Genomic DNA, 9,634 nt, shown 5'->3' with positions numbered 1-9,634 from the left:
CTGCGTAATTCCGTATTAGCAGGATTAATATCGAAAAATAACAGCATAACAGATTCATGGCTTTAAAATTACAATAAATCAATTGCAAACGACACGTTTGTGCAAGTACCGTGGACGATTTCAGTCAAAGTGAAAAGCAGCAACTTTACTGACCTTTGTTTTCGAAAATCGCAGCAAAATTAGTTCCTCAAAATCCGAAATAAATCGTTTTTTAAAGAATCAGTGTGATTTATTTAAAGCTGCTACTTCGTTGACATGAAATAAACGTTCACCGTCGTTGTGGTTTCGCTTTTTCAGGAAACGGCTGTTAAGCAACAGCGGAAAACCAGACTGATGATTAAAAAAAACAACTCGAGGACGGAGATTCGATGTCTTTGATCTGTTCTTCCCACTAGAGGTCACCAAACCTCACCTGTACAGCCTCAACCCGACTCATCCTGAGGGTCACTTTCTAGCCCATAGGTGTCAAACTCTGGCCCGTGGGCCAAATTTGGCCTGCAATGTAATTATATTTGGCCTGCGAAGCCATACCAATTGACTATTAGAGCTGGCACACCGGTATTATCGCTTAAAGCGCATGTGCTAATACTACAAATACCAGAATGCTCTGCTAGTTTTTTGGTGTGAGAATCCACACTACACATCAGTTGGTGGTGGTAATGCATCAATATGTGGCTTGCCAACCACCAAGAAAGAGGAAGCAGTCATAGCGACCTTATATGCTAATGCTAATTCTGGCACCGCACTACCCCTCTGAAAAATGGTAAAAAGAAAGGATGGACCTGTCTGTCTTGTATGTGGAGCCAATGTGCATTACAAGGAGAACAACAACAGATGACACTATTAAATGCAATACCAAGACAAACACAAGCACCTGGAAATGACTCAAAGGTGCCAGAAAGTAGAAGAGATGAAAAGGGATTACATTTACATTACATTAACTTACAATGGAAAAAGATTACTGTTGAAATTTAAAAGAGAAGAAATGAATGCCAGTGATGTGTTTTTTTTTATTTGAATTTCGATTTTGCATGTGTGCAATAATAAATTATATATTGTATTGTGTTAAGCTTTACTTGTTCCATGTTCAGTTGTTGAGCAAAACTAGTTTGGGTCCATACCAAAAGGTTTCGTGTTATAACTGGAGGAAGATTTTTTTTCAATAAATATCAATGTTGGCCCGTGACTTTGTCCCAGTTTTGAATTTTGGCCCACTGGGTATTTGAGTTTGACACCTCTGTTCTAGCCCATATGCAGCAAATGGGTGTAATCACACCCCAAGATGAACATTTATGTATCAAACACTTCCACTGTTAAGTTACAGGAGAACCGTTAAGGCATCAGAGTCACAAAAAATGTTATTGCAGTCTTAAAATAATGTTATAATTGACCTCGAGCAAAAGTGAAGGCTAGAAGAGGCCACCGCAGCTGGCGCGTCGTCACATCCTTGTCACAGCTACCACGTGTGACACCCTGCTCACACTCATTCTTGCCCTCCGCTCCAGAACAGAACCACATTATTCTTGACCCTCCCTTCCTTCCTCTTCTGATATACCAACAGAGAACGCCCACCATGGGTTTCAGAGGCCAGGGCAAAAGGAATCTCCTCATCACCAGTTTCAGGATCACACAAGCAAAACACACACTTACCCACCCATGCTTTTCTTAGAAGCTTAGGTCCACGACGCTGCTGGTGTCACACAGTCAGTAACGGGCATTTGAGAGAGACGGGAGACTCTGAGGGGAACGTGAAGGATGACAACATCTGGATGGACCATCACGCTGTTACTGCTCAGCCTGAGCAGCTCGGGTGAGTGTAAACACACACAGACACACACAGGTACAATTAGAATCAGAGATGCCTCATCACAACTGAGATGAACCACAGGCTCATTTATAATTGTCTTGATTAAATCCATCAAAGCTTAATTTAATCATAAAAACTGTGTGTGTGTGTGTGATCACAGTAGCGACGGTAGAATACGAGCACAGCTTTCCAACATGTGACCTTGATTATTTCAACCTGCCACCACAAAATTCTGCAATTTTATTGTTAAAGGCAACAAAGTGTTTGAATGAAACAGCCAGCTTCCCCAGACACAGCAGCAAAATGTTGATTCTGTGTTTTCCTTAAATCGTGTCTGAAAGGATTCTCTAACACTTTCACTGGACTCCAGACTGTTTATTTCAAGGGAGTGAATCAGCCTAATCTTCGATCAGCCAAAGTCACAGACCAGGCGTTTCTCTCTCCCTGTCACACACCCTAATGAGCGATCATCTGATAGGCAGGAGAACAACCACAGGATCCAGTGGAACAATAGTCACAGAAAAGAGGAGCGAGTTCTATTGACTTGGGCAGGGTGTCCTTCCTTCCTCAGAGGAACACGCTGGGTGGATTCAGGGCCCAATGAAACTATTGTTCGCGATTTCAGCTAAAAGGAGCAATATTCTGCGAGATGGCAAATTTCAGCTGCCCCCACCCTCCGCTAAGTAGAGAGAAAAGATGTTAGAGCAGAAAAACACTTCTCCAGTTTTTCCTGCCTATTAAAAGGTATTTTGTGTCTTTCCCTCCCCTTGACCTCAGCCTCCTCCTCTCATCTTTACATTAATACACCTGCTCCACCTCCTGCCACCAGCGCCCATCCCCCTGGCGGCTCGGAGCAGGACAGGTGCCCCCTGACGATATCACCCTCCGTTCTGGTCATCAGGTATGCGTCTAATTCCAGGGTAGTCCAGAGGTCACTCTGGCGTGTTCTATTTAGTTTTGTGTCGCCTTCTCATCACAGGTTTGGAGATCCGGTCACTCTGAACTGCTCGGTGAACCAAATGGAGTTTGAAATCCTCGGCTGGGAGGTCTCACTGGTAACAAAGTCAGGGGAGAAAGAAAGACCAGACTTTGTGGCACCTGTTCAGTTCAAGGGGCCTCCTGATCCAACAATGGAGCGGTTCCTCGTGTGGAAAGTGGAGAGGATGACCGAGTGGGACATCAATCTGACGTGCTTTGCCCTCTCCCTCCAGTGGCGGCAGTGCTCCCTGAAGCTCCCCGTTTTAGTCTACAGTGAGTTTCGTCATGCCGGGAAAGGCCTTGGGAGTCGTCCGTGTGGTTCATCTGCTGACCTGTTTTCACAGAGCTTCCAGAGGCCGTCTCCATCAGCTTTGTGAACCACACCGGACCGCTGCTGGAGGGCCGGCAGTACACGCTGCAGTGCGATGTGCAGGATGTTGCTCCCGTGGAGAACCTCACCGTGACCTTCTATAAAGGAACGGCTGCCTTAGGCACGCTGCAGGCCAAAAACTGCGTCACAACCCCAGCAACTGAAGTCTTCACGCTGACCATCAGGCCTCACAGAGATGACGATGGCGTCCAGTACTGGTGTGAGGCCAAGCTGATGCTGGGACCCAATGGACCCCGGCATCCCCCGGTGATGACGTCAGAGAAAATAACAGCCGCAGTCCTCTGTGAGTCGACCTCAGTTCCAGGACCGGCTAGCTGGTCTTTGACGTTAGCTTATGGATCCCTTCATGGCTAGCGCTGCCAATGCTAAGTGCTTTCCTCCATTTACTTTTCCAGTCGATCCTCAGCTCATCTGTCCCACCAAACTGCAGGTGAGGGAGGGAGAGCGCCTCAGCTGCGAGGTGAGAGGGAACCCTCCACCTTTCGTTACCTGGTACAGAAACGGAGAGGTGGTTGTCCTGCCGGCCCGCGCCCACAGAGAGGATGCTGGGAAATACACCGCCCTGGCCCGGTGGCTACTGGAACTGAAAAACTTTACAGTGGAGGTGGAAGTACTAGGAGGTCACGGTAGGTCAGAAACCTCATTTCACTTTTGAGGTGGAGGAAATTTTTTGAATCATCCTTTTTTTCCCCCCTTTCCAGGAAGCACAAACAGCTGTGACAGATATTTCCTGCTGCTTGTGGTGCTCATACAGATCATTAACTGCATGTAAAACCCTGCTGAAGGACTACGTGCTCTCTTTCTCACAACCAACTGCAAGAACTGTGATACCAGTTAAACTTTCTCCTTCAACCACACCGGTTGGTTGTTGGCCAAGTTTAACGTTGCTCTTTATAAGCTGACTAAAGTCGCCCTTCTGAAGAGGTCCATTTTCTGATGCGAAAATCCTAAAGAAACAAAGATGCTGGAGTCCAGAAAAGGCTCAAAACAGGAGTTTTGTTATTCCGAAACACTGATTAGTGTTGATATCTAGAAAATAGAGACTTTGTGAATCACTGAATTTTGAGCCCTCTCACTTAACGGCAGCAGGATTCAGGCAAACAATCCTCAAGTGAGTCAGTATTTTATCGGCTATTTTATTTACACTGTACAAGGTTGCATCGCATCTTCAAATGTGACATTTTATTAATCCAAAGAGTGCCCCCCCCATCCCAAACCAACACTGTTGAATCTGAACATCAGCTGTTTCTCTGCTCTTTATTAAAGTGCTTCAAACCCCAATGAAGGAACTGGTTCGTCTGCAGGATAACAACCAAGTGGGAATTTCTGAAACTCCATGAGTATCTGAATGATTCCCAGTGTTCTGGACCCCGTCAGGAGCTATCTGAAGGAAAGATGATGAGGGTTATTTTTGTTGCAGACACAGGACAGGCATGTTTTTACTAGGGACGGATGGGTTTTGGGGGATTACAATGGGATTTTTCCACCAAAAATCTAGTGGAATGAATTTGGAGGTGCTGAAGTCTGGAATCCGTTCAGCAGGTTTTCCCAGTGATGCATTCAATCTTGTTATTTTGGAGCTACACCCACGTTCTGTTCTGTCCAGGATGAAACTGGGCTGAGAGTTGTGTTGTGTTTACTTACATTGGATCAAACTCACCGCCTGTCCTCACTGGACGGCGGCATCAGCACCGTCTGTGGGCTGACCAGCATCCATGTATCCGGAGAAGTCTCCCAGCGGCAGCAGGTGGTACACCCCTCTCACTGGGAACTCCACAGGGCTGGACTGAGGGGGTGGAGGAGGCAGCGGAGGGCTTTTGGTATCCAGTGCAAAGCTCCAGCTCCTCACCGAGTGGTTATATTTAGCGATGGCCGCGGCCAGAAGCTCCTGGGGCACCAGCAGGGGCTGCTCTGGCACCTGATCAGCGAGGAGGTTCAGGGGCGACGGGCCAGGGGCAGACGTGACCAGAGGACATCCAGCAGACTCCACAGATGTTGAGGAACCCGCAGGTGCCCCCTCTGTGCCTCTGGGTCTATACTCTGGCTTTTTTGAGGCTCCCCTCATCGGTGGAGACCACTGAGCAACGCCACCGTCAACCAACGGATCTCCTGGACCGCTGCTGACCACCTGCTTCTTCTCCGCTCGGGCCTTCTTCACACTGGAAACACAGGCAGGTCTTCTTGAAGCAGAACATTATATTTTTGCAGAGGTGGAGTCATCTCCTAAAGCTTCTACTCACGGTAAGGATGGAAGGAGGCCCAAAAGCTTCCTGCTCTCCCTCATCAGAACTCTGAAGAGACACATCACATCAGTCCGGTTTTGATGGCTGAATGTCTGAGTTTGCCATTTACCTCGACTGCATCCATCCTCTGGGCCACAGCGGTTTGACCTCCTTGTCCAGCAGGGTTTTCAGGACCTCCTCCAGCTCTTGGCTGCCTTTCTCCTTGTTCTTCTCCAGTTTTGCCTTTAACACCTGACTCAGACACTCCCTGCAGGTCAACACCAATCAGAAGGGTCAGATTTTCCCAGGTGAAGGCAAAGCGGGAACTTAAACAATCCAAAACCCTCTGACCTGATTTCTTCTGTCCATTTGAACATCTTCTTAGGACTGCCTCTTTTCCAGCCCCTGTCCTCCACGTTGTCCTCTACTGCAAAATTCAGCTTCTGTTGGGCATCGGTCTCCTCCTCGGGTGCTCTGATCGTTCAAACGAGGACAATCATTTATTCCCAACTCAAACACGTTTGGTCCAGGATCTTGGACACCAAGGAGAAGGAACTGACTTGGGTTGATCGTATGCTTTGCGGATTTCGTAGAAATGGGTGATCTGCTCTAGCATGGCTGTGCTGATGGCCTCCTTCAGTTTGTTCAGGGGATCCCCGCGATCATGAGGCTCCTTCTTGTCAGAAGTCAACGAATCAGACGTCAGAGTAAGGACGCGGCAACCTGCTAGGTGGATTTCAGGATCACTGTCCCTGTGGGCAAGCAGCAGCTTCTTCACACGTTTGAGGACCGTGTCTCTACTACACGGCAGGAAGGAGGACAGGTGAGTGTAGACTTTGGATCGCAGCTGTCCGCCGTGTTCCCGACACTGCAACTCGATGCTGGAGGAGAAACGGTGTTAGCATTAGCTTAGCAACAGTTCCCTTCTTACAGATGCTGTAAGCACAGACGTGTGCTGGGAAACTCACTCCAGCAGGATGGAGTTGATCTCTGGTGTGAAGAACTTTAGTTTTGATTCCCCCTCAGATGTCTTGGCAGCCTGACAAATGAACACACATCATCTGCATACGTGGTGCATTTATAGTGAACCTGGTAAATAAAAAACAGCCTCACCACTGCGAGCTTCTCAATGGCCGCCGCCAGTCCTGGAGGGACCCCGTCTGGCAGGCAGACATACTGGTTTGGGAAAGTTACATTCGTTTGGTCTACAGGAGGCTTGAGTTGCAGATGAGCATCTGGGGGCGGAGCTTGAGTCACGTCATCTTTGTTGGGCAGTAAGAGCTGCAGGTCTGCAGCAGGTTGGGTTACCGCCATCCCTTCGCTGGCCTCCAGTAACGAGTCCAAATCAATGTCAAAGTCCACAGCGCTGGCTGCCTGGATCAGGGTGTGGTCATTTGTGGATCCGATCAAACTGAGGAGTGGGTCGGTCAACCCTGAGACCCCGCTCTCTGGTGCATCCATGGGGCAGAGAGGGATTTCGAGCATGCCCGCTTCCTTCGGAAACGTTTTCAGCATGCTGGGGACGCTCGGTGTGCTGACGTTCTTCTTCCTCTCCCCATCTGCTCCAGATGGGCTGGAGGATAATACACACACGTGTTCCTTCTTCCTTATGTTGCTATCACCACCACTGTCTTCCGGTGTGGGTGGGTGGGTGGGTGGTGGGTGGGTGTATGTATGTATGTATGTATGTATGTACAGACAGACAGACAGACAGACAGAGATAACAGGCCTAGGCTGAATTTACCGCGTAGAGGGGAAACGCCACTCACCCGGTTTGAGGATCCTCATTGGTCTTCATCCCTCCATCTTCTTTGCGCACCTTTTTCAGCTTCTCCCCTCCTGGATTGCGTTTACGTTTCTGGAATTTTATAAAAAGGTTAACCAGCCCAGTTTCAAAATGATTAATTCAGTGACCAGGACGTTCACGCTACTCACTTTTACGCCTTTGGACATTTCCGGATGCGACGTGTCCTCCAGGTCAGAGGTCAGGCGGAAATGCAGAGTGCCCGAGTTGACATAGAATCCTCCAAACGTTGTGGTGAGGCAGGCCGGCACAAACTCGTCGTACTGAAAGAGGAGCGGTCAGATGTGAAATCAAGATTAAGACTGGGGAAAGTTTAACATACCGCTTCCGAGTTGTCAATGAAGGAGTCGTCCTCATCGTAACCATATCCGATATCTATCAGGTCCTGAATCCGATCTATTTTCTGGGTTTTGGAACCCTGCAGAGACAGACGACTGAGTTTTCTCTACTATTGAAATTTTTGAAAAATGCTTCCATCTCCTGTTTTCTCACATATTTCTCCTCCAGCTTCTTCACCAGAGCAGCAGTTTCATCCTTTTCTCTCTCCTCCTCCTCCAGTCTGCTCAGTGGGACTTTATCTTCGGTACCATTGCACTAAAATGTGGACCGCTCATGATTAGAAGAATAATCCACAGTAACAGCTAACATGGCCATTAAATCCTGGATGAGAACCTGACAAGAACATAATAAATAATCATATTTCTACATTTAGCTCTAAATATTGATGCCCCCAGGTGGATTTAACCGTTAAGATTGCGATTTATTTCACATTAATTTAAGAAGGAATCCCACCGTCCGGTCAATGAGCTGAGTGTAGTTGAACTCTGGGAAACTCTGCTCATCCGGCTCGAACAAATTGAGGAACAGGCGGACCGTGTGGGTGTCGGCGGGTCGGTCCGGACGGGTCTCCACCAGCCGGACATCGGACGTAAAGGAAGAGGACGGGAAGGGACGGGGAAGTGCGGTCAGTTGGACTCTCCGAGGTTTGGCCATCAGGAATCCCGACACAGGCCGGACTCGGCGGTCCGGGTCAGCGCGGTAACGGCTGGAGAGCTTCAATCAACCGCAAACGCGTTCAGGTGTGCTGCTCACGTGATCGGATCCCTTTCCCCACGTGAGCGCTTGTAACAATATTGCGTTAGGTTATAACGCAGGTTATATTTTCACGTATTGTGACACACCTGTAGCAAGATACATACGTTGGTATCAGTTTAGGCAGTCGTAACACAAAATCAGAGCAAGTGGCTTTGATATTAAAGTTTTTAAAAGATCAACGGTCCCTCCGGAATCCGAAACATCAAGAACATCTAATTTTAAATCTATTTTTTGATGATGGGAAGTTTTGGGAAAAAGCAATATTATCAGATATTTTGTCATTATGCAATATATTGTACATCTTTTCTACAGAATAAAGGGGGATATTTTTTAAATTTATTTTGTGCAGTAATATTGAGGTGAAATTTGCACACACTCAACACTGTGTAGTTTGTGTGAATAGTAGTCGTGGGAACATTAATGCTATATTTTATACATTATTTTAGGATTCAAATGTAATTTAAAAGACTGCGTGACGACATTGTAGTGTCCCATTTTTACCACGAGGGGGCGCCTTTGATCCATATGACTGAGATAAAAGCAACGTTAACAAGATCAAATTAAAGATTAAGGACAGGCAAACTACCTAACTGACTTACTCTTTTATCAGTTCTGTCGATATTAAATATATATTGCTATAGATTTTCTTTAACATGAAATGGCACGTTCACGCACCCGCCTATTACGGGCAGCAGAGTTTGAACCCATGTTCAAACAGTCGGTGATGGTTTGACAGCAGCGTGTTTGTTTAAGCATCAGCTTGTAAAAAGCAGACTGACACCCCGGGTCAGAGAGACAGTCGTGAGTAAATCCGCCTCTTTCTCATGCTGCCTGCACAGAATTGACTCTGACAATTACAATAACGGGATAATTGCAACCTGTCAGCACACATTCTGCTTTAGCATATCACAAAATAACCAATCTTAGCTTCTCACCACACACACACACACACACACGCACACACACACACACACACACACACACACACACACACAGAGTCCCTGATCTGCATAACACACACAGCCCTGTTTTGTAATTATAAATGAATTTCACGGTATGAAGATTTTAATGCAAATAGTATGGATCTTTTCTCTCTCTGACCAACTTGTGTGTGTGTGTGTGTGTGTGTGTGCGCGTGTGTGGATCAGGTTGCAGCCTGCCTTTGTTTGACTAGCCTCCCCTCTCAAATGAGTTAATGGGATGGAAGTTATTTGCTACGCTGAGCCGAGGATGCGAGGTCAGGCAGAAGTGTTGAATTAAAAAAAGAGAGGCGTCAATAAATGTGCCGGAGACAAAGAACTAAAACACACTCGAGCAGGACAAAGACGGACAGATGG

General features: G+C 47.2%; 2 protein-coding genes across 7 annotated transcripts; one reads left to right on the top strand and one right to left on the bottom strand.

Annotated features, from left to right (window-relative positions):
* The first annotated feature begins 1,565 nt into the window (after window positions 1-1,565).
* LOC130526878 (uncharacterized) lies at window positions 1,566-4,457 on the top strand. Of its 2 annotated transcripts, none has more exons than XM_057034876.1 (6): window positions 1,566-1,810; window positions 2,585-2,708; window positions 2,787-3,058; window positions 3,130-3,459; window positions 3,607-3,802; window positions 3,878-4,457. In XM_057034876.1, the coding sequence occupies exons 1-6, from the start codon at window positions 1,756-1,758 to the stop codon at window positions 3,894-3,896; spliced, it is 996 nt and encodes a 331-aa protein (XP_056890856.1). In that variant the 5' UTR covers window positions 1,566-1,755; the 3' UTR covers window positions 3,897-4,457. The 2 variants fall into 2 exon arrangements, with proteins under 2 accessions (XP_056890856.1, XP_056890855.1); XM_057034875.1 differs by having other exon boundaries at window positions 1,568-1,810; window positions 3,572-3,802.
* ubn1 (ubinuclein 1) lies at window positions 4,293-8,281 on the bottom strand. Of its 5 annotated transcripts, none has more exons than XM_057034779.1 (13): window positions 7,995-8,281; window positions 7,695-7,796; window positions 7,525-7,620; window positions 7,334-7,465; window positions 7,168-7,256; window positions 6,512-6,974; window positions 6,367-6,437; window positions 5,959-6,279; window positions 5,750-5,872; window positions 5,529-5,666; window positions 5,417-5,467; window positions 4,821-5,335; window positions 4,293-4,556 (listed from the first exon to the last, which is right to left on the bottom strand). In XM_057034779.1, the coding sequence occupies exons 1-12, from the start codon at window positions 8,193-8,195 to the stop codon at window positions 4,846-4,848; spliced, it is 2,277 nt and encodes a 758-aa protein (XP_056890759.1). In that variant the 5' UTR covers window positions 8,196-8,281; the 3' UTR covers window positions 4,293-4,556; window positions 4,821-4,845. The 5 variants fall into 5 exon arrangements, with proteins under 5 accessions (XP_056890759.1, XP_056890758.1, XP_056890760.1 ...); XM_057034778.1 differs by having other exon boundaries at window positions 4,293-4,560; window positions 4,837-5,335; XM_057034780.1 differs by having other exon boundaries at window positions 4,837-5,335.
* Between the last annotated feature and the right edge of the window lie 1,353 nt (window positions 8,282-9,634).

This window comes from Takifugu flavidus, chromosome 6, assembly GCF_003711565.1.
Source record: "Takifugu flavidus isolate HTHZ2018 chromosome 6, ASM371156v2, whole genome shotgun sequence".
Taxonomy (NCBI): domain Eukaryota; kingdom Metazoa; phylum Chordata; class Actinopteri; order Tetraodontiformes; family Tetraodontidae; genus Takifugu; species Takifugu flavidus.
The sequence above is the reverse complement of the archived record's forward strand: the minus strand, read 5'-3'. Positions and strand labels throughout refer to the sequence as shown.